The sequence below is a fragment of the Pongo pygmaeus genome, chromosome 1 (genome assembly GCF_028885625.2).
Source record: "Pongo pygmaeus isolate AG05252 chromosome 1, NHGRI_mPonPyg2-v2.0_pri, whole genome shotgun sequence".
NCBI lineage: Eukaryota > Metazoa > Chordata > Mammalia > Primates > Hominidae > Pongo > Pongo pygmaeus.
In genome coordinates this window covers 64789449-64814039 of record NC_072373.2, presented here as the reverse complement: position 1 = coordinate 64814039, position 24591 = coordinate 64789449, and the positions used below count along the sequence as shown (strand labels likewise).

General features: G+C 40.0%; 1 protein-coding gene across 1 annotated transcript in view; it reads right to left on the bottom strand.

The window, feature by feature from the left end:
- The window catches only part of NIBAN1 (niban apoptosis regulator 1), a 180191-nt gene extending 163686 nt beyond the window's left edge, over positions 1 to 16505 (bottom strand). Inside the window, exon 1 of the mRNA XM_054435848.2 lies at positions 16038 to 16505. Within this exon, the coding sequence (XP_054291823.1) occupies positions 16038 to 16092 (55 nt within the window). The 5' untranslated portion in view covers positions 16093 to 16505. The remainder of the gene's footprint in view (positions 1 to 16037) is intronic.
- Between the last annotated feature and the right edge of the window lie 8086 nt (positions 16506 to 24591).

Sequence of the window (24591 nt, the reverse complement as noted above, 5' to 3'; positions counted from 1 at the left end):
AAAGTTAGCTTAAAGTGGCTGCAAAGTCTGCTTTGGCCTATTCATAAATTCCATGTTAGGTGTTGCTAACATTTAGATGAGTTTTAATTTCTGGATTAAGCTATTTATAATCTACCATCTCACCCACTGAAAATATCCACTTCAAAAAGCAGCCAAAGCCCTGGCACAGTGACTCACGCCTGTAATCCCAGCACTTTGGGAGGCCAAGGCAGGTGGATCACTTGAGGTCAGGAGTTCAGGACCAGCCTGGCCAACATAGTGAAACCCCATCTCTACTAAAAATACAAAACAAGAAAAAATAGCCAACTGTGGTGGTAGGAGCCTGTAGTCCCAGCTACTCAGGAGGCTGAGGCATGAGAATCCCTTGATGCTGGAAGGCAGAGGTTGCAGTAAGCCAAGATCACACCACTGCACTCCAGCTTGTGTGACAGAGGAGACACACACACACACACACACACACACACACACACACACACAAATAGCCAAATAATTTAGAATTAAGATATTGAATCAAAAGTTTAGTAAATGTTTCCATTTAGCTCATTTAAGGTAGCTAAAGCAGCTGAACGTTCAAATCCTATCAAGCTGATACTCCTTTTCATTAAAGAAAAAGCTATGTAGACTTGGAATTTCTAGAAGAAACACTTAGAATTTCTGGAAGAGCATTTGATACCCTGTTACCTTTCGTCTAAGATATTTACTTGCCTGGCACATAGTAGGCACTCAATAAATGTTAGCTTTTACTACAGTGATTATCATTTCTCAGCCAGGAGTTAGCATTTTTAGTTAGGAACTGATATCTCACTTGACATGCTCAGGTCTTAGTCATGCTCTAAAATTCTTACTTACTTTAAATGTAAACCATACATTTCAATTATTGTTACTAATTTAATTCTCCTCTCTAACAAAACCATTTTAAATATTTATACTCCAGATATTACACATTTGCCATTGTTGCTCATAAAATTTGGCTTTATTTTAACTCTAAGCCTGCATCTGCTTTGCTTAGGCAATTTTTCCTGTGTAACTCGTGCTGAATGAGTTACACAGGAAATAATCCTTTAAACAAACACATTCAATCCAAATTTGGAAAATCTCTGAATTCTTTTTAGCTAATCATGGAAATTGTCACTTGTTCTGTGTGCGAACCAGAATTAAGGGCACAAGGCCACCAATAATGATGTGCTTTTTAAAGGAACATCCACAGTTTTCCTTCATTTCTGAATTGATCCTGCTCAGCTGCTCTGGCCCCAGACCAGTCCCATCTCAGCAGCTCCCTGTGTACATTCAGTTCTCTGCAGGCTACTTTGTTCCTCTCCCAACTCCATGGAGAATGTTGGTAGCAGGTCAGTACAGCTACATTCTGCCTAGATGTTCCGGCAGGCTACAGAAACACAGCAGTCATATTGCTCTTGCCTGAAGACTGGAGACTAGGGAGATTTTTTTATATCTTCCATTTTTCTCATCATGTTCACGTTTGCCTCTGTGTTCGCACATGGAGCATATAATGACTGCTTTACCATCTTTGTCTGCTAATTTCACCATGTCTATAATTCCTGAGTCTATTTCTATTGATTTATTTTCTTTATACTTGCGGATATTTTCCTGCTTCTTCTTCTGCCTACTGTGATAGTTTTTAACTGGATGATGGATATTAGATATTGTGAATTTTACATTGTTGAATGGGTATTTTGTTTCATTCTTATAAAGAATTTGCACTTTATTCAAGCAGGCAGTTAAGTTACTTGGGATCAGTTTGATCTGTTTGAGGTTTGCTTTTAAATTTTTATTAGAGCAGGTCCAGAGCAGCCTTCTAGTCTAGGGCTAATTTCTGCTCACTACTGCTGAAGACTCTAACCCATATCTATATATCATAAGGCCTTTCTACTTTGGATGATGGAAGCATGAACTATTTCCAGCTCTGAGTGAAGGCCAGGAATTCTTTGGCCCTATAAATCCAGAGACACATGATCTTCTGTTCTAGAAAAAAAGCTTTTACTTGTTTAATAATTTTCTCCCCTTCATTTTCTTTGTTCTCTGTTTTCTGGGACTTCTGTTAGTCAGATATTGAAATTTTTGGATTGACCCTTTAATTTTTTTTATATTGCCTCTTCTATTTTCCATCTTTTAATCTTTGTACTCTATTGTCTAAGCAAAGCAGACAGAGGCTTAAAGTTAAAATAAAGACAAGTTTTATCAGCAAATGTGTAATATCTGACATATACATGCTTAAAATGATTTTTTAGAGAGAAGAATTAAATTAATACCAATAATTGCAATGTACTGTTTAAATTTAAATAAGAATTTTAGATCTTAGAATTTAGATGCAAAATCCCCTCAACTTTATTTTCCAAGGCACCAATTGTATTTTCTAAAATGTTGATCATCAGATTTTTAATTTCCAAGAGCTCTTTCTTATTCTATTATTGTTTCTTATCACAATCCTGAACTTGTTTTACAAATGCAATACTTCTCTTATTTTCTAAGATACTCATTACAGTTTAAACTTTTTTCTTCTCCTTTCATTCACGCATTAAGCAAATATTTATCTGTCAGGAACTGTGAACCAGACACTGATCTATTTGCTGAGGGTGCTATTCATTTCATAACAATGAATCAAGACAAAGACCCTGCTTTCATACAGCTTACATTCTAGTGGTGGCAGACAGACAACAACAACAACAAAATTTTTGTTGTTGTTGTTGTTGAGACGGAGTCTCACTCTATCTTGCCCAGACTGGAGTGCAGTGGCGCAGTCTCGGCTCACTGCAGCCTCCACACTGCGGGTTCAAGCGATTCTCCTGTCTCAGCCTCCAAAGTAGCTGGGACTATAGGCGCGTGTGCCACCACACCCGGCTAATTTTGTATTTTTAGTAGAGACAAGGTTTCAACATGTTGACCAGGCTGGTCTCAAACTCCTGACCTCAGGTGATCCACCTGCCTTGGACTCCCAAAGTGCTGGGATTACAGGCGTGAGCCACCACGCCCAGCCAGGCAACAAAATATTAATAGGCATCTCCTCCCATCAAACCTCCCATCAAACCTCCCTCTTACTCACTACACTCCCAACATAACACCCTTTCTTCAGTTCCTTCAAGTACTTCCCCCTCCTCCCCCTTCTATATGCTGTTCTTTTGTTTTGTTTTGTTTTTTGTTGTTGTTTTTTTGAGACGGAGTCTCGCTTTGTCGCCCAGGCTGGAGTGCAGTGGCGCCATCTCGGCTCACTGCAAGCTCCGCCTCCTGGGTTCACGCCATTCTCCTGCCTCAGCCTCCTGAGTAGCTGGGACTACAGGCGCCCACCGCCAGGCCCGGCTAATTTTTTTTGTATTTTTAGTAGAGACTGGGTTTCACCATGTTAGCCAGGATGGTCTCGATCTCCTGACCTCGTGATCCACCCGCTTCGGCATCCCAAAGTGCTAGGATTACAGGCGTGAGCCACCGCTCCCAGCCTATATGCTGTTCTTTCTAACCAAAATATACTCCCCCGGTTCTTCACACGATAGCAACTTATTATCCTTCTGAATACCACAGGCAAGTATATGTCATCTCCATGCCCAACTGCCACCATCAGTTTTCTATCTCAGTGCTGTTTTTAATCCCTTCATGACACTTATCAAAATCTGTAATGTTGGTTACCTACTTAATAGCCATCCTGCTTCCTTCTTGCTAAACTGAACCTGATTCTGTTTGGGTATCCATGACCCTCCCTATAACCATGTGCTTCAGAGAAATGGCTCTAACCCCAGTTCAGGGGTGAATCTTCATTGTTCTAACCAAATCATGATAATCCCATACTCTTGCCAGTGATGGCTTAGGAAGGAATGTGTGACCCAATTTTGATCAGTGGGATGTAAGGGAAAGTCTGTTAGTAAGGCATCTGGAAAAGGTTTCTTTGCTCTTATAAGGAGACTCAAAGAATAGACAGATCTCTTTTTAGCCTCTGGGACATTGCTGTGCATAAGAATTTAATACTATTTGCTGTTGCAGCCACCTTTCAAGCATAAGAGAGCTGGGCCACAGACAGTAGGAAGAAATAAGCTGGCTTTTGGTGATATCACTGACCCACTTAATTAATCCTATCTTCATACTTGTTATGTTCCCATGAGCTCTTCTTGAGGAATCTACTATATAATGAGCTCTAAACACCAGAGAGACGTCAACATAAGGACTGATGCATTAAATAACACTTCATTGTGAAACAAAGAGTGAATGAGAAAAGAGAATAGAATATAATGATTATATGGTTTAACGTAGTAAAATCATAAAATAAAGTTGGAGAATTGGATTAGCATATATAAAAATTTTGTCTCTGATTTTAAAAAGTTTTTTCAACAGCTTTCCAGAATCATAATTGATGATGGCAGTATTTGTATTATTATTCTGAGACTGTTGTGTGTATTTGGTACAATAAAGCAAACGAGAATTTGAGTATATTTAATTCTATCATTGCCTAGTGCCTTTGAGAACCATGATTCTCAGTGTGGAAAAGGATATGTATAAGTATAATATTAAAGAGATACATTTCCCCTAGTTCTGTAAACTAAAAAAGTCCAGAAATAATGGCCAACCCAGTTGTAGCAGTGAACATAGCTAGACTCAAATTGTAATATTGAAATATTATTTCCCACTAAAAGAAATCAGAGGTTCTTATAGATTTTGCTTACTCCCAATATGGGACAGGAAAGAAACAGGATGAACCTAAAACATCTTGACATACCAGATGGCAAGGAAGTTATCAAATACTACTGGGGTAATTTCCAAAAGATTCAGGAGCCAACTTGAAGAGTTTTTCATTGGCCAATGATGGGAAATTGGAGCTTCGATAAAATAAGATTACAATGGGATTTGTGAGTTCATAATGATTTTTATATTCAATTGATCATCTTTAAGGGATGTCAAGAAACCAGTAAATTATATTGAACACTGGTAAATAAAAGCAAAAATTAATGTTTTTTTTCCTGCCTTTGAATCATACTAGGTAACCAAATGATAGATACGGGAAGTATTGCTCTATAAAATTATCTCAGCTAATAAATGAAAACAAAATGACATATTAGAATATCACCATTTTTCAACCCCCAATAAATTTTTTTCATTTTGTATGACTTTTATTAACGCAAGTGATAAAGAAAAAAATACATAAGCAAATCAAAATTCCACGTAATAGAAAAATAAAAATTTTTAAAATATATTTCACTGTGACCAAGTAGGGTATATCTTAGGAATGGAAAAATATTTTAAATATTAAAATTCTAATGACCACGTTAAAATATTATTAGAAAAAATCAAGTCTTCAATAAAATTCAGTATATATTTATGATTAAAAATTTTAAGCAACTTAATGAAAAGGAGGGAGTATCCTTAAGCTAAACCATAAATCTATGGTTAACATCATACTTAATAGCAAAATGGGGAACATTCCTTTTCAAGTAGGAACAGGATAAGGATGTTTGCTGTCATTCTTATTGCTGAATATTGTGCTGGAGGTCCTAGTAAATTCAATAAAACAATAAAAAACGAGGTATAAAGATTTAAAAGAATTGAAAACTGTCAAATTTGCAGATAATATATGCACACAAAAAATCAGAGTGAATGAGCAAATTATTACAACTAATAAGAGGCTTTGAAATGTTTGTAGGATACAAAAATCAACATGCAAAAACAAAATAGCTTTCTGGTGCTCTTAAAATAACCAGATGGAAAATACAAGAGAAAATAATAGTAATCATAATAGTAAGAAAAAGTGAAAGGCACCAATAAATAAACTTATTAAACATTTTTGTAAGATTGTTATATAGAAAACTATACAACTTTAAGGATGAAAGAAAAGCATGTATTATGGAAGAGATGTGCCATACTAAGGTTTGAAAGACTCAATATCTTTGAGATGTCACTTCTTCCTAAATTTATCTGTAGATTCATGCAATTTCAATAAAATTATAAGATGGTTTTTCATGAAATTAACAGTTTAACACATATGGAAGGATAGCCTACACCTTCTGACAATGAGTAAGAAGAAAGAAGATCTTGCCCTTTGGTTATTAAGATTTATCATAGAGCAATAATAACTAAATCGGTGTTATACCAGCACAGAGATTAGACAAATAAATCAAGGGACTGGACTAAAGAAGCTAAAAAAAAAAAAAAAGGAACCAAGATCCATATATTTCCAGTCAATGAGTTCAGTTCAGTTCTACCATTGATGGTAATAGTTTGCAGGAATGAGAATGCTGTTAAGTATTTAATGCCTGAGTGACTGCTGAGAAGTGGAAGAGACGAGTTTGCCTAGGATGCAGATGGGGAGTTTTTCACTGAGCTCCCTTCAGTCAGGACAACTTCTAGCAAAATATAGGATTTTCCGAGTGCTCTAAAGAAAACCGGAAGGCTTAAAATCCAAGAACAGGAAAAGTTTCTGATACTTACCCATGTGAGAAAAAGCATGCACAGAGAAGAGGAAATTCAGATGAAAGGAGCAATGACTGTGACCATCTGGGAGGCAGCACAGCTCAGTTAACAGCAAGGAGTTTGGAGGCAGAAAGTATTTTAAGTTCAAACCTTTTTCTACCACACACTGGCTGGATGACTTTGGCCAGGTTCTCTATTCTCTGTAAACCTTGATTGCTGCTTCTGTGAAATGGAGATAATGATATCGCCATTTGGTGTTGTGAGGATTATGTGAGCTCATGCATGCAATGCTCTTAGCTCAGTCGCTGTCCCATGGTAAGGGTTCAATGAAGGCTCCATGGCACTTTCTAGGGGAAGACAAGAGGGAAGGTTGGCAGAGAGGAAAGAGAGGTCTGCCCTGGCCAGTGTTGCTCAGGGCCCAAATCAGAGAATACTGAAATTCATGGCGGCATTTCTAAGAGGGTGGAGATGATTTTGAAGTACCTAACATATGTTGCCTTTATTATTTCACCGTTCAAAAACTTTAATTCTATTTCTCATTGAATTTCAAGTTCCTCTAAAGCGGAGACAGTTCAACCCCCAGTGAATTAATGGGTCTCGGCTGTAAGTATCAATGGAACGCTACTAACATCACAAAAAGAGAGGCAGCCAGCTATTATGTGCCTCCAGATGAAGAATACAGGGCCGGGCGCAGTGGCTCACGCCTGTAATCCCAGCACTTTGGGATGCCGAGACGGGCGGATCACAAAGTCAGGAGATCGAGAACATCCTGGCTAACACGGTGAAACCCCGTCTCTACTAAAAATACAAAAAAATTAGCCGGGTGTGGTGGCGGGTGCCTGTAGTCCCAGCTACTCGGGAGGCTGAGGCAGGAGAATGGCGTGAACCTGGGAGGCGGAGCTTGCAGTGAGCCGAGATCGCGCCACTGCGCTCCAGCCTGGGCGACAGAGTGAGACTCCGTCTCAAAAAAAAAGAATACACACCACTACCTGTAGTCTTCACAGAAGGATTGATTCTTTTCTGTGGCGGCATAGTATTCCAAGGTGTATATGTACCACATTTTCTTTATCGATGGGCATTTAGGTTGATTCCATATCTTTGCTACTGTGAATAGTGCTGCAATGAACACATGCATGCAGTCCTTTGCAGGAACATGGATGGAGCTGGAGGTCATTATTCTTAGCAAACTGACGCAGGAACAGAAAACCAAATGCCATTTATTCTCACTGATGAGTGAGAGCTAAATGATAAGTACACATGGACACATAGAAGGGAACAATAGACACTGAGCCCTATCAGAGGGTGAAGGGTGGGGGGAGAGACAGGATCAGGAAAAATAACTAATGGATACTAGGCTTAATACCTGGATGATAAAATAGTCTGTACAACAAGCCCCCATGGCACTTTGTTTACCTATGTAACAAACCTGCACGTGCTGCACATCTTCCCCTGAACTTAAAATAAAAGTTAAAAAGAAAAGGTTTGATTCTGAGACTGATCAAGTCTCACTATCTCTGTCAATTTGTAGAAAATACAGGAGAAATGTGTGGAACTGCACCATGAGTAAACTCCAGACTGTGAAAAACTCTGCATATCAAACAGCTCAAGTCTTTCAACAGATAATCTGCGAGTAAAAGATGTAAGGGAAATGTGTAGATTAAAAGAGACATCTTTTTAAGTGAGTAAGACTATAAAGTTTACAAATACATAGTTGGGTGATGAAACCATAAGGAAATAGAGACAGACATTATTATAAAAGCTAGGATTAGTGAGGTGGTAGTCTATTACCAGGGTAGCCCCTACATAGGTGTTCATGCCTGTGTGTAGTCCTCTCTTGAATCTGGGCTGGCTCGGAGACCGGCTTTAACCAACAAAATGTGGCAGAGTAATGTGATGCCATTCCAGGCCTAAGCCACAAGAAGTCCTAGAAGCTTCTACATGCTTTTACACTCTAGCAATGTAAGATCCTGACCCACCATTTAAACAGTTCAGTATCCTATAGGAGAGGTCATGTAGAAGGGCCACCTGGAGAGAAAGAAAGCCTTGTCAGCTAAGTCCAGCCACCAGCTGATCCACCAGATGCACGCATCCACAGGAATGACCACCAGCAAAAATAAAAAGTAGAACCACCCAGCCTGGACCCAGTTCAGCAGAATTGTGAGCAAATAAATACCTGTTTTAAGAGCCAAGATCTTTGAGGTAGTTATAAATAGATAACTGAAAATAGTGGTCATTTTTGGAGAAACAAAGAGGTCTAGAATTGGGACGGGGCACACAGAAGCCTCCTTTGATGGCTAGTGAAGCTCTATGTCTTGACCTGCATAGTGGCTACTAAGTATTTGCCTTATAATGATTCACTAAGCTATGCATTTGTTTTGTGTGGCTGTCTGGGCCTATGTTTTCTTTTAAAATAAAAATAGTTTTTAAAAAGGAAAAAGAAAAAAAATCCACATGGTTTGGCATAGAGACATTTACCCTTCTTCCAAAATTCCTTGAGAATATGGACCTTTTAAAAGTCGCTTTGGGGCTCCTAGTAAAAACTATTAATTTATTTTAATCCTATAGACTCATTCCATACAACATCAAGCATAGAAATACAAACTTCCTTAGGTCCAAGAACCTGCAATTTGCAAAAGTGAATTAATTGCTTTCATATCTCTAAAGCATTTATTCTCTTCTCTAAGTGAGAAAAAACATACAGTAACAAAGGCAGGGGGCACTTTTTAAAAGCTGGCATGCATTTTCGCATTGGCAGCAACTTGCTAGTCTGTTTTTAAAATGAATTTTCCAGTTTTAAAGGAGAAAATCTGCATTGCATTTGGGGTTCTGTTAAATCTCTTTCTCTCTCTCTCTTTCCCTCCCTCTCTCTCTCTTTGTGTGTGTGTGTGTGTGTACATATGTGTGTTAGTTTTGAACTGTTGGTAAAGTGCCTTAAACAGACTGTAGCAGATGAATTTTGCTTTTATTCTCCTGTCTTCCTTTCCATTATGCTTTTATCTTCACTTCTGACTTCATTTCCCATTTCACAGTGCAAATTGTTATATGTACCTTATTTCTTAGAGTGATGTTACCCAGCTATACTAACAAAAAAATTAAAATTTCTGATTAGGAGATTAAAATTCACTGCCATGATTCACACTGCATGTTTGGTAAAACATTCACAGTACATTTATTTTAATGAAATTAGAAACTACCTTTACAAATTGGGCTCCTGCTATTGCACTTTCTACCTGTGAACCCAGTTCAGCCCTTCCCAGAGATTATAATAGAGTAAAACTACAATCAGCTCAGTAGTTCACAGTAAAAGATAATAAAAATTACTATTGTCACCCTAGTAGTTACTATTACTAGAGCACCTCTGATGATGTGGCCCTCTTACAGCCAACGTCCATAGTAAAAAGAAGTTTTTCATCAAGACCAGGGCTTGATTCATCATCTAACTCTACGGGGTTTATCAAGGCTTGTATTAGAAGCCACAAGAGAAAGTCACTCTTTGTTCCACAAGTACAGGAGAAAATGTTAATCTGTCTCAGTCTACTGTCTTTTCTGTCTTTGTGGTTGACTCTAAGAAACTCACAACTCACAAAATCCTTTATGGCTTTGCAACATGAGATTTGGTTTCCTAAAGAGCTTCCCATTTCTAAAGTATTGGTTTCAATTCACAAAGACCAAAGGAAATAGAAAGTAATTATTGATACTAGCAATTCCTAATTTGCAGTAGTTTTCCTTATTTGAAACTCCTGCTAGCTTCCTTGGTAGTCTGGCATGCTTGAAGGCATTATTTTCACTTAAAATATAAAGTGATCAATATGCATTTGTGCATTATTCATAGTGGGCCTTCTTTCTCCTGTTTCCTCCATCCCCACTACTCTGGAGCAGCTGCAATTTCTCACTTCTTACAAAAGCCTATTCATGTCTACAAATTAAGAGCTGAGACAAATACTATAATCTTTACCCACTTTCTACTTTCTTTGGATTACTTTTTCTTAAAGGGGACCCAATAAGGCAGCATTTAGTATACTGGTTAAGATGCTTTGGGCCACACGTAAAAAGAAGATAATTGTAGTAGACAATAAGGTTTGTCTGTGGACAACAATAAAACCACAATAACACTGACTTAAAGAGATGGAAGTTTCTTTCTTTCTTTTTAAGGTCCAGAGGTAAATGGTCCAGGGCTGGTATGGAGGTTCTTCTCACAGGAACTTAGCCTCCTTTTGTACAGTTACTCTGCCCTACATGTGCTCCTTCTTGAAAGGATACCTCATGGTCCATGATGGCTGCTCCAGCCATGGTTACAATCCAGCCAGCAGTGTGGAGACTAGGACGAAGATGGTCATACCCTTCCCCTTTAATGTCACTTTCTAGAACGGCACTTCTATCTACATCCCATTGGCCATAACTCAGCTATATAACCCCATTTAGTTGCAAAGGAGTTTGGGAAATATCTTTATTATGGGAGTTCACGTGGACAGCTAAAATTTGGGGATTCTATCATTAAACATAACAGGGGAGCATGTTATTGTAGATAACTAGCAATCTTCACTATTCCAATTCAAAGGGGATTTAGTGGCTCTCATAATATGAATTATGCAGGGTTAGTGTATAGTGGCTATCAGCAAAGTTTGTCAGGGCTCTAGCTTCTTTTCTCTGAGACACCTCAGATTTGCAGTGCCCCAAGTATTGGCTTTGTCTTTAGGCTAGCTCCCCTCCTGCTCATCAAGATAAAAACAGCAGTTGCAGGCATCACATTCAGATGCAACAAAGTCAAAAGAAGGAGAAGAAGTGCCCTTCACTTTGCCTCCTTTTTAAAAGGGAAGAAAACTCGCCTAGTAGCAGCTGGCAAACTTCCCCTCAAGCATCACTGACCAGCTGGCAACATAATCCCATGCCTACTATAATCACTGGCAAGGAGACCACACCACCATGACAGGTACAGACCAATCAGCAGCCACCCTTCAGGGGCCTTAAATGGGGCTAGTGTCTCTGAAACAGAGGGCAATATCGGGAGTTTCTTTCCTTTTTTTTTTTTTTTTTAAGAGAGAGACAAGGTCTTGTCATATTGCCCAGGCTGGTCTCGAACTTCTGGGCTCAGGCAATCCTACTGCTTCAGCCTCCCAAAGTGCTGGGATTACATGTATGAGCCACCAAACCCGGCCAGGAGTTTTAATGCCTGAACAAAACTGGAGTTCTGTTAGAAAAAGGAATGGGGGCTGGGCACAGAGGCTCATGCCTGTAATCCCAGAACTTTAGGAGGCCAAGGCAGGTGGCTCACTTGAGCTCAGGATTTTGAGATTAGCCTGGGAAACATGGCGAAACCCCGTCTCTACAAAAAAATACAAAAAAACTACCTGGGCCTGGTGGCACATGCCTGTACTCCCAGCTACTCAGGAGGGTGAGGTGGGAGGATCGCTTGAGCCCAGGAAGGTCGAGGCTGCATTGAGCCATGACTGTCCCACTGCACTCTAGTCTGGGTGATAGAGTGAGACCCTGTCTCAAAAAAAAAAAAAAAAAAAAAAAATGGAGGAATGGGAAAAAGATGTTGGGTTGACATACAACGGTGTCTACCATAACGCATTTCCTAACTTTCTCATCATAGTATATCGCCATTACTAGCTAACTTGGACTCTAAGATCACACTACCAAAAATATTCAGGTTAAGTCAGACCAGTTCTTATGCCCATCTCCCACCAACAAATTATGACCGAAGAAGCAAATGTGTGGACTAGTACGACACATCTACACTAAGTAGACTGCAGATGTGTACAGCTCTCCCCCATCCTCCACCTTGCCCATGGAGACTTCATTCTAGACACATCAGTTTAAACTTTATATCTAGCCACCTAAGTTAACCCTTGTATAAATAAGAGGGAACTTCCCTGAGAAAAATATGTGCTATTTTAAAGCTGAAACTCATTTCTTATTTTATAAGCATCAGATCATTGAGAAACGTTTGGAGGAAGCCACTGGGCCCTTTATATATTATGTAACTGACTATGCAATAATAAATCCAGTGGGGGAAAACAGTTTTCCTAACTGGTATTTGCTGCTGGCAGGCCTGCAAGTGCCCACTAGGATCTGTTTATCCCATAGTTCTCAGCTGCAGCACTGACTGTCCAGTACTTTTCTGACCCTCCACAGTACTTCTTATGTGGGAGATCTTTCAGGTTTGTTTTCTTTTTGATTCGTTAAAAATTCAAGGGTAATTTTTAGAAGGAAATAAAATTATTGCTTAAACAGGAAATAATGGGGGTTTTTTTGGTTTTGTTTTGGGGGTTTTTTTAAGCTATAGTTTAATTTCGGGCATACCAAAAGCTTTTCAGAAAAAGAGGCCGGGCACGGTGACTCGTGCCTGTAATCCCAGCACTTTGGGAGGCCAAGGCGGGAAGACTGCTTGAGCCCAGAAGTTTGAGACCTGCCTGGGCAACATGGCAAAACCCCATCTCTACAAAAAATACAATTAGCTGGGCGTGGTGGCACACACCTGCAGTTCTAGCTACTCAGGAGGCTGAGGTGGGAGGGTCACCTGAGCCAGGGGAGGTCAAGGCTCACAGTGATTGTACCACTGCACTTCAGCCTGCGTAACAGAGTGAGACCCTATCTCAGAAAGCTAAAAAAAGAAAAGAAAAGAAAAGAAAACATGGCATAAAGAGAGAAGAGCACCGAAACTGACCACTGATGCCTGGAATCTATGAGCTTTCTTCCTCGTTAAAACAAGATTGGCTGGGCACGGTGGCTCATGCCTATAATCCCAGCACTTTGGGAGGCCGAGGCAGGCGGATCACAAGGTCAGGAGATCGAAGCCATCCTGGCCCACATGGTGAAACCCCGTCTCTACTAAAAATACAAAAATTAACTGGGCATGGTGGCACGTGGCTGTAATCCCAGCTACTCGGGAGGCTGAGGCAGGAGAATCGCTTGAACCAGGGAGTCAGAGGTTGCAGTGATCCGAGATCGCGCCACTGCACTCCAGCTTGGTGACAGAGTGAGACTCCGTCTCAAAAAAAAAGGATCATTTTAGGTCAGTGCTAAAAGCATCACTTAAGACTAACATATGACACGGCTCATGTGATCACAAGTTGGTCTCAGTATTATTTATTAATAGAAACATCTTATCAAGGGACATTACTGAAAGGCCTCTAGAAACAATCCTAAAAATTTATTCTGTTGTAAGAAACATGAGCATTGTCGTAATTTCCAAAACTAACATCTTTAGAAATGAAATAACTCCTTAACGTAGCTGATATATCTTTACCTAAAGTTTAACTAAATCCTAACCAACAATGTATTTTCAAAACATCCTTATGACACAGATGTTTTGAGACACACAAGGAATGGCAGCTGTTAAATGATTTGTCTTAAAGTAAAGGCTGATTCAGCGTCAGTAGCATACAGCTGCTTATGATGCATACAAAATAAAGTTAACAAAAGTCACTCAAAATATATTGACTAGCTACTCTCCTTGTTAGCAAAGTTTATCAAGCTTAAAAGAAAGTTATTGTCTCAGCTTCAGGAGCTTTCAAATCTATATTTCACTGATGGCTACTTTATGAGAAACAGGTCATAAAAGTATACTTAAACTTTACTGTCGTACTTCCAATTGTTTTGCTTACAATTGAATCAAAGCTTGAGAATAGTTACAGGCGAAAAGATGGGCAAAGAGGTAAAGATAGGGCTATGATTTTACTCAGGAACCTGGGCTTCAAAACCATCAGGAAATCACAGCCCTGTGACCCTCATTTGCTCATGCACTAACAATGTACAACACCATGCATTTTTCCAAGGTTCTTTTCTCTTTTGGCAAGACTAGCATTCTCACATGAAGCGATGAGTCTTTTTCTCTGGAGGTATTCTAACTTTAACTCTTCTCTTCCCTCTCCCACTACACATACCTTGCAAGTGCCCTCCTGAATATAGAACGAAGACAAAGCTGAACAAGACTGGGAGATGTAATGACTGTCACACCATATGCTATAGGTTTACTCATTCAAACACTTGCATTACAAGTTCTTCATCTGCCCTAACTCCCTCGTACTTTTGTATGTGTAATAATTTAATAGCTTTCAGAATAAAGAAAGTAATAATATTTTCGTATTATCTGAGTACAATGTTTGCATCAATAGCAACAAACGGCTTGGCCAGGAAGTCTTCTTTAAGCAAGTTAATCCTTCACATTGCTTGACTTCAAATGATTAGTGTACATGGCCATGCGTCCACGTTAGGTGCTCCTAAGCTTTCCAGTGAAATAAAGTCTTATATAAATGCCTTAAACACAAGTTTGCTAACATCCAAATGCAAGCCCTTTCTCACTACATTCTGTTAGATTGCCCTTTCAGTCCCTATACACTGGTAACACAAGCATGTAGCCACATTTTTAAGACTAAGGCAGGCTTCATTTCTTTCTTTTAAGCTTAGTTCAGCTCTTTTACTAATATAAATAAATCATCCATCTTTTCCCCTTTAACAAACAAAAGCAAAGAGATACTTGACCAAGTGTTATCCCCTGACAGTACAGGTTGTTGAGGATCTTTTACCTCCAAAAGCACCAGAGCAGGAATCTGTAAAATCAGCTCCGTTGCTTTTCAAGTACCCTGATTTGATATCCCTTTAAAATGGTCTTAAATGTTGTGGTGACTGAAAACAAATGTGGAATAAGAACACCAAATAAATGATTTCCTCTTAGGAAAGGATTCAAGGGCCAAACAGACCTAGAGTTTAATACCTAGTCTAGAAGATATTTCTGAAGCCGAGGGTAGGGGATCGGGCGGCGGGGCGGGGGAAAGACAGTAAATTGGTAAGATAACCAAATGTTAGGTAGCGGTTGAAGGCAAGCTTGGGGTGGGGTGTGAGAAGAGGGGAGGCCAAATACACCCAGGAAATAAAGGAGATAACGAGTCAGGACTTCCTGCAGTTTCAGTTCGGTTTGGGTTTTGTTTTGTTTTTTTTCTGCCTCACGCTCTCTACTGAGTCCCCACATCTCTGAGGGTCTCCCTAAATGAGTTTTTCCCCATCTGTAACTTTCGCGGCAGTTACAAAGCACGCCGGTGTTCCTCTTTTGCTTCGCCCCTCTCCGGGGCGGGAAGGGAACGGCATGACATTGTCCTTTCTGCCGCTGATGAAATCATCCTGCAAGTGCCAGGATGAGGTACGAGCGAAGCTGCGGCCAACGCCGCGCTTTCCAAAGCCAGGCCAACATTACTAAGAGGGAAATTCTGCTTCAGCGGCCGGGAATCCCCAGGGTATCTCTAGAAACGCGGGATATCCCCGCTGCTCTCTTGGCGGCCAGTTCAGAAACCGCTCAGAACTCAGTCCAGGGCAGGCACCGGAGGACGAAGTGCGCCGGGCGGGGGCGGCACTGACCCCGAGGCGGCGGGAGCGGCGGAGGCGCCGGCGTCCCCACCCGCATCCTGCACCTGCCTCGCTCCCAAGCCCTCCCGGTCCCCGGTCCACACCCACGCCGGAGCGCGCCGGCTGGGGCAGGAAACCCTACTCGCGCGGGCGGACTGCGGTCGGGGATCCCCGCGCGCTACAGGGAGAAGGCCCGGGGCGCGCCCCTTGGGGCCCTGACCGCGACAGCCAGCCTGGTGCACGGGTCAGGGGGCTCCCCAGGCCCCCGGGCGGGCGGGCGGGCGTACCTCGGATGTAAGCGCACTTGCCCTCGTCCAGCTGGCTGGAGGCTGAGCCGCCCATGACCGCGAGCTGCCTGTGCTGAGCGCGGAAACTGCCCGGCCCGCGCCCAGGGGACTGGCTGCTCTGGTCCGCACCCACTGCTCGCTCCTGGAGGTTGATCCGACGGCGAACCCGGCTCTGAAATTAAGAGCAAACTTCCTTCGAGAGGCGAGACACAAGAGGCAAGAGGCGTCGCCTTCTGGGGCGCCTCCTCCAGGTCCGCGCCTTCTGAGGATCCGTGGGCCGGCCCGGGGGCTGTCTTCCCGCCCTCGCCTCGCTGGTGAGCTCCGACGGGCTGCCCAACCGAGGAGGACGGCCAGCTCCTCCTCCTCGCCCACGGTCGCTTCTTGTTTTCATCTGTTTGGGGCATCCAAGAAACACCTTGGAGGAAGTGGACCATTTCTCAAGTGACTAAATCTCTGTAAGCTGGAACTTTCCCAGCTCACATCCTTCGAGGTGGAGCTCAAGATCATGTTGCCTTGTAAGTGTTGCTGTCCAAAAAGCAACAGTTCTTCCCAAGCATTACCTGGGAGCCTGTTAGAAATACAAAATCTCAGCGCTTTCGTCCACCACCCCTCTACACACACACACACACACACGCACACACACACTTAGAATCTGTGGGAGTGGGGCCCAGCAATCTGTGTTTGCACAAACCCTCCAGGGAATTCTGATGCCCGCTGAAGTTTGAGAACTAGAGGTAAACTATGCCTTTCTGCAGGCGAGAACCTGGACCAAGGAGGGAGTGGGGAAATGAGGAAAAAAGGAAAGAGAAAAAAAAATGGAAAGACAGGGAAAAACTAAGGCTTGGCCCTGCAATATACTCCAAGCCCTGAAACTTCCTAAGACTTGATGAACGTCTGTCCTTACCCCTTTACTTTCCATTCCTCTCCTTAACTGGAAATCAATCGTTAGAAAAGATATTTGTTCTTTTCCCACAACCACTATTTAGCTTGGCAGCCTCTCGGAACAAGACCCACTTGAGCAGAGGGGTCACCACTGATTTCATCCTATTCTTAGTAGTCAGTTATTTTGCGACTCCTGTTGACTTAACCTCAAGGTCAAATGGTCTGTATATACTAGAACCAGGTCTGAGGAGGACTTTGAAGACTTTCCCACACACCCCTGCCTTCCCTATTAGCTAACTTGAACTTTAACACAACTATTTCATCACACTCACACCCAATCTCTCGCACTCCACATTCCAATCTATCAGTAAATCCTGTCAATTCAGCTTTTAAATATGTCCAATAGCCAACCAATTCTCATCCCCTCTACTGCCATCCTATATCATTCCTCACCTCAGTCATTACACTAGCTGCCTAACTGATCTACCTTCTTCAGAGAAAAGCCACGACGTCTATCAGGGCCTAGGTGGAGCTTCTTCTGTTACCTTCTCTACCACCACTCCTTGTTCTCTCTGTTCCAGCCCTACTAGCTTTTTTTTTTTTTACTCTTTCTAAGACACATCAAGCTCAGGGCCTTTGCACTTGTTTTTCATTTCTGTAGGATGCTCTTCCCTCAGATATTCACATAGGTTACTCTCTCAGTCATTTCATTCAAGCCTCCACTTTAATGCTAGTAACTCAGAGAGGTTCTCCTTGACCCAGGAACACCAGCCATCACCTCTCTCTGCCACTTGCCCTTCATTATTTCTGTTTCATATCACTTAACATCATCTAACACATATTTCTTTGTCTATCTTCCCCCACTGCGATGTAAACTCTATAAGGTCAGGGATTTTCTTTGTTGTTATTGTTGTTTCTTGGGGCTTTTTCCCTCAAAATTTCTGTTTCTTTTTTATTATTATTTTTCCTCTTACAGCAGGGATTTTTTTTGTCTATTCTGTCCTCTGCTGTATTTCAAATGCCTAGAAGAGCACCTAGCATGTAGTAGGTGTCCAGTCGACAACCACTGAATAAGTGAATGAATGAAAAATAAAATGTAAAAATCTGTACTCAACAAAAACTGTGATCTCAAGCATTTCCAGATAACAACTCAATGATTTAAACTATTTAGTGTTGAACTCTTCTCTCAATACTCTAGTTGGCTCCTAGAATTAAGTGTATCTTCTTGGAGAAGTAATTTCTTTGACTATATAAATTGCTATAACTGTGCCTCAGAATACTGTTATTGTTATTGAAGAAAACTAGCTTGGATCTCCTGCCAGAAGTGTAGTTTTAGCTTGTCACCTCTTGTTCAGGAATACTCTGAGAAAGGACTGATTATCTTCATCTACCCTTATCCACTCATTTGTAAATATTCACAGATGAAACAGAGTACAAAGATGGATTCACACAAACAAATGGAAAAACATTCAATGCTCATGGATAAGAAGAATCAATATTGTTAAAATGGTCATACTGCCCAGAGCAATGTACAGATTCAAAGCTATTCCTATCAAACTACCAAAGACATGCCTCACAGAATTAGAAAAAAACTATTCTAAAATTCATATGAAACCAAAAAAGAGCCTGAATAGCCAGAGCAATCCTAAGCAAAAAGAACAAAGCTGTTGGCATGGCATGATCTGACTTCAAACTATACTAGAAGGGTACAGTCACCAAAACAGCATAATACTGGTACAAAAACAGTATACCAAAAATACTGGACAAAAACAGATACATAGACCAATGGAACAGAATAGAGAAATAAACCCAGAAATAAAGGTGCACACCTACAGCCATCTGATCTTCAACAAAGCTGACAAAAGCAATGGGGAAAGGACTCTCCCTATTCAATAAATGGTGCTGGAATAACGGCTAGCCATATGCAGATGATTGAAACTGGACCCCTTCTTTTTTTTTTTTTTTTAGACGGAGCCTTGCTCTGTCACCAGGCTGGAGTGCAGTGCCGCTATCTCAGCTCACTGCAACCTCTGCCTCTTGAGTTCAAGAGATTCTCCTGCCTCAGCCTCTTGCGTAGATGGGACTACAGGCGTGTGCCACCACACCCAGCTAATTTTGTATTTTTAATAGAGATGGGGTTTCACCATTTTGGCCAGGATGATCTCGATCTCTTGACCTCATGATCTGCCCGCCTCAGCCTGTCAAAGTGCTGGGATTACAGGCGTGAGCCACCATGTCTGGCTGGACCCCTTCTTTATATTTTACCATACACAAAAATCAACGCAAGATGGATTAAAGACTTAAGTGTAAAACCCAAAACTACAAAAACTCTTGAAGAAACCTAGGAATACCATTCTAGACATAGGCACTGGCAAAGATTTCATGACAAAGACATGAAAAGCAGTTGCAACAAGAACAAAAATTGACAAATGGGACCTGATTAGACTAAAGAGCTTCTGCACAGCAAAAGAAACTATCAACAGAGTAAATAGACAACTCAGAGAATGGGAGAATATATTTGTGAACTATGCATCTAACAAAGATCTAATATCCAGAATCTATAAGACATTTAAAGTAGCAAGTAATAAACAAACAACTCCATTAAAAAGTAGGCAAAGGACATAAGCAGACACTTTTCTAAAGAAGACATATACACAGCCAACAAGCATATGAAAAAATGTTCAACATCACTAATCATTAGAGAAATACGAATCAAAATCACAGTGAGATACCATCTCATACCAGTTAGAGAGCTATTATTAAAAAGTTCCAGCAGGGTGCAGTGGCTCACGCCTGTAATCCCAGCACTTTGGGAGACCGAGGCGGGCAGATCACGAGATCAGGAGATGGAGACCATCCTGGCTAACACGGTGAAATCCCGTCTCTACTAAAAATACAAAAAAATTAGCCGGGCATGGTGGCAGGCACCTGTAGTCCCAGCTACTCGGGAGGCTGAGGCAGGAGAAGGGCGTGAACCCGGGAGGCGGAGCTTGCAGTGAGCCAAGATCGTGCCACTGCACTCCAGCCTGGGCGACAGAGCGACACTCCGTCTCAAAAAAAAAAAAAAAAAAGTTACCACTGCTGGTGGGAATGTAAATTAGTTTAGCCACTGTGGAAAACAGTTTGGCAATTTCTCAAAGAACTTAGAACTACCAGTCAACCCAACAATCCCATTATTGGATATTACCCAAAGGAATATAAATCACTATACCATAAAGACATATACATACCTATGTTCATTGCAGTGCTATTCACAATACCAAAGACATGGAATCAACCCAAATGCCCATCAACAGTAGACTAGATAAAGAAAATGCGGTACATATACACCATGGAATACTACACAGCCATCAAAAAAGAATGAGATCATGTCCTTTGCAACAAAGTGGATGGAGCTGGAGGCAATTATCCTAAGTGAATTAACACAGGAACAGAAAACTAAATGCCACATGTTCTCACTTATAAATGGCAGCTAAACTTTGAATACACAAGGACATAAAGAAGGGAACAATAGACATCAGGGCCTATTTGAGGGTAGAGGGTGGAAAAAGGGCTAGGATAAAAAAACTACCTGTCAGCTGAGCACAGTGGCTCATGCCTGTAATCCTAGCACTTTGGGAGGCCAAGGCAGGAGGATCACTTAAGTCCGGGAGTTCAAGACCAACCTGGGCAACAAGACAAAATTCCATCTCTACAAAAAATACCAAAAAAATTAGCCAGACGAGGTGGCATGTGTCTATTGTCCCAGCTACTCTGGAGGCTGAAGTGGGAGAATCACTTGACACCAGGAGGCAGAGGTTGCAGTGAGCTGAGATTGTGCCCCTGCGTTCCAGCCTGGGCAACAGAGCAAGACCCTGTCTCAAAAAAACAAAACAAAGCAGAAAAACTACCAATTGGGTACTATACTTATTACCTAGGTGACAAAATAATATGTACACCAAACCCCCACAACAGGTAATTCTCTATAGAATAAACCTGCCCATGTATCCCTGAAATTAAAAGTCAAAAAAATAGAATAAAATATTTTTAAAGATGGATTCGTATAGTATAGGATTACAGGTTAGCAGGTTTGTAACCTGGCAATTCCAGCTTTGAATTAATTAATAACCATGTGACCTGGTCAAGTTGCTTAATTTACTTGTCTCAGTCTCATCTGTTAAGTGGAGCTAATTACATTTACCTCATGAACTGTTGTCAAAATTAAGTTTGATCAGGTCTACGAATGACTTGACATATTCCCAAGAGCATAGTGAGTGTTCAGTAAAGGGAAGCTAGGATTATTATTATCAGAAAGGGCAAAAGTGAGGAAGGAAAGCAATTTTCTAGAGAAAGTGCAATTTTAATTGGACCTTGAAACTTATTGACGTTACATGAAGAAAGAGCTACGGCTTCCTTTCTTCCCCCAAACAAATAAAGTTCTTTTTCTCCCAGTGGTTTACAGGAAAAATTAAGGAATTCATTATTTTAGTCATACTATTTAATATTTGCAAATCCTATGTGGGCATCATTTTATTAATCACACACTAAAAATGAGTCTCCAAGCAATTCAATAACTTTATGAACCAGATTGAATTTCACATTATTCAAATCAGCTACTTTAGAAAATTTTCTTTGCAATGTTAGTTTCTGTACTGTGTCTGTATTTTGTATTAAAATACTCTTAAGACCATTTCTTTCAGGTAAATATCACACACTAAAATGATTACTTTTTAAACATCTTCATAAAGATATAATTCATATACCATAAATTCACCCTTTTTTCCAAAGTCTCAAATTAGTTCAGTAGTCATTTAACATCTTTAAAGTGTATGTGTATGTGTGTGTGTGTGTGTGTGTGTGTTTGGATTCCCTTGCACATCATAGAACTATGAAGCCCTTGTTTGCCATGGTCTCATATGAGTTAGTGGAATCTGTCTACTTAACTGCCTGCAGAGCAGAGACTATTTCAAACTTCTTTGTAATTCTCCAAGTACCTTATACAGCCTTGTGATATAGGAGTAGAAATTCTGTAATTGATTAATTGGTAAGTGCACATGGTAGTTTACATCGTTACTAATTTAATCTTCACAAAAACCCACTAAGGCAAGCACTATTATTATCACCACTTAACAGATGAGGAAACCAAGGTTAAGAAGTTTTAGGAATTTATCTAAGATCACCTGTGACCTGGGCTTGTCTGACTTGAGTTCATCCTCTTAACCATAATAATGCTTTTATCTTAAATCTTGATTTTGTTTATTTACATAAGTAATCCAAGTTTTACTATAAAAAATTAGAAAATATAGATAAATAATAAGAAAAATGGAGAAAAATGTCCAAATCCCAACATCGATATCTTTAGATAGCCCCAATTACCAGTTTGGTGTAAATTCCTACAGATTCACATGTAATTATGAATACATGCATGATTATAATTTATAATTATATATAAACTTACTAGAATTACTTATTCACCAAAATGAGATGTGGCACTCTATATATTCTTTCATCTGTGTCATAATTTTTTATATGGAATGTTTCCACTTAACTAAATATTTATTTCTAGGTCAATGGCATTTCACTGTATAAATGTAGCTTAATTCATCTACCTACTAACAATGTGTAATTCCCATTTGCATACCCCTAGATTACACTGGACATTTTAATATCTTTTAAAATTAGCGTATCATTATTATTATTATTCCTATTAATACTTGTCAATTTGGGAGTCTAAATAGGTGTCACATTCTGTTGTTTAATTTTGGAATTTTTAATGAGGAAGAATATTTTTTCCATGGGCTTTCTGGCCATATATGTTCCTTCTTTGTGAATTGCCTATTCTTGTATTTCTCCATTTTTCTATTGATTTCTTATCCTTACTGTTATGGAAACGTTTTATAGCTATATTAGAGACATTAACCCTTTTACTGTAAAACACATTGCAAATTAAACACATTTTTCTTACTGAAACATATTTCCCTGTGCTCTATATTGGATTTTCTTTTCTGAATATTGACCTAACCGCAGGCAAATTTAAAAATCAGATTTGTCTCTGCCACCTTCTCATCTTTCCTCATTCCCTCTTAGCCTTACGTAATGTCTAAAGAATGCCTAGCCTAATCGGTAATATCTCTTATAGGTTGTTGTATCTAGGGTTTTTATACAAAATGGATTAACTTGGAAGTCATTTTACGAACTTTTTAAAAATATATAAATTTGTTTACTTACTAGATCCCTCAAAAGATGATTATAATAATCTAATACAATCTGTCTTAGGGGCTCAAAGTTTGCAGTGGAAAAGGCTAGGCTTTAATCCTCATTCTGATACTGGCTTGCCTCATGATCTTGGGAAATAACTTAAATTTTCTAAGCTTCATATTCCTTATCTTCAAAATAGGTATCTGCAAAAATTAGATAAGACCGTATGTGTAATATACTTAATACATATGACTATACCTACATATTTAGCATTCTCTAAATGAAGCTAATATATAACTAGTGATAAATAAACAGATACTTTAACTGTTTTATCAGTGCTAGTCCTTTTTATTCATATGTCTGTTATAATACTTTTTATTCACATGCTTGTTATAATACTTTTTATTCATATGCTTGTTATAATACTTTTTATTCACATGCTTGTTATAATACTTTTGTGGCCAGTATTATAATACTATTGTGGCCAGTACTCCCCAAGGGCAGGTATTAATACCAATTTTGAAAGGGAAAATGTGTATTACTATGTTTTAATTGCATATGTGAACAACAAAAAATAACTGTCTTCATAAGACAAACTATAGAAAGCCAAGCTGAATAAAATCTTTTCTAGAGGGAACATGTTGAAGATGGAATCCAATTTCTGCTTATCAATGACTCTTGAAGTTGCAGGAATTCCAGGACAGTGTGGCATTTTTATTGGAAAAAGACAGATTTTTTTAAGTTGAGAAACACTTGCTCAATGTGCGTTTCAAATGTAAGTCATCACAATTATACATAGACCTCTAGTATTTGCGTAAGACCATAGACACAGAATAGAAGTTCAAGTATTTTAACAGAAACCAGTAAAGGCTTGGAACTAAGGATGACAACTCGAGAACCAAGGAGACGTTTAGATGTGTAGGCACCAGTCTTTCAAATCTGACAAATACCAGACCAGCACAGTTGCCCTTGTGAAAACTGTAGCCATATTACCGTCAAAGATAAACAGATTACATGGGTTCTTCTGAAGTCAAGGCTCTGAAGGACCTTGTATTTGGGGAAGTTAGTTTAGTGTTAGTGCACAAAGGGAAGAGTGCCACCTGCTGGGCCATCGATGATGCTCCCCATGGGGCCACAGCTACTGGGCAGGGTGGGAAAGAACACTGACTCCGGTCCAAATCAAATTCATTTTGCTACACCTAGATTAGCTTAACAGTCGTTTGGAATTATTCAGCCATTTCTTACAAATATTAATATCCAAGCTTCTTTCTCCTCAGCTAACAAGTGAGTCACTCTTTGAGAACAGAACTTTTCCGGCTAAATTTATTTTAGGGGCTAATTCTAGGATTTTAACATGCAAACTTGTACACATGTGTAAGCTTTGTACCCACAAAATGTGCTCATAACACACATTTTTTACATTAATTATATTTTGTAAAGCACAGGGTTTTTTTCATTCTTTTGACTTAGAGTCATCGTTCCCTCTTCTCTTTAC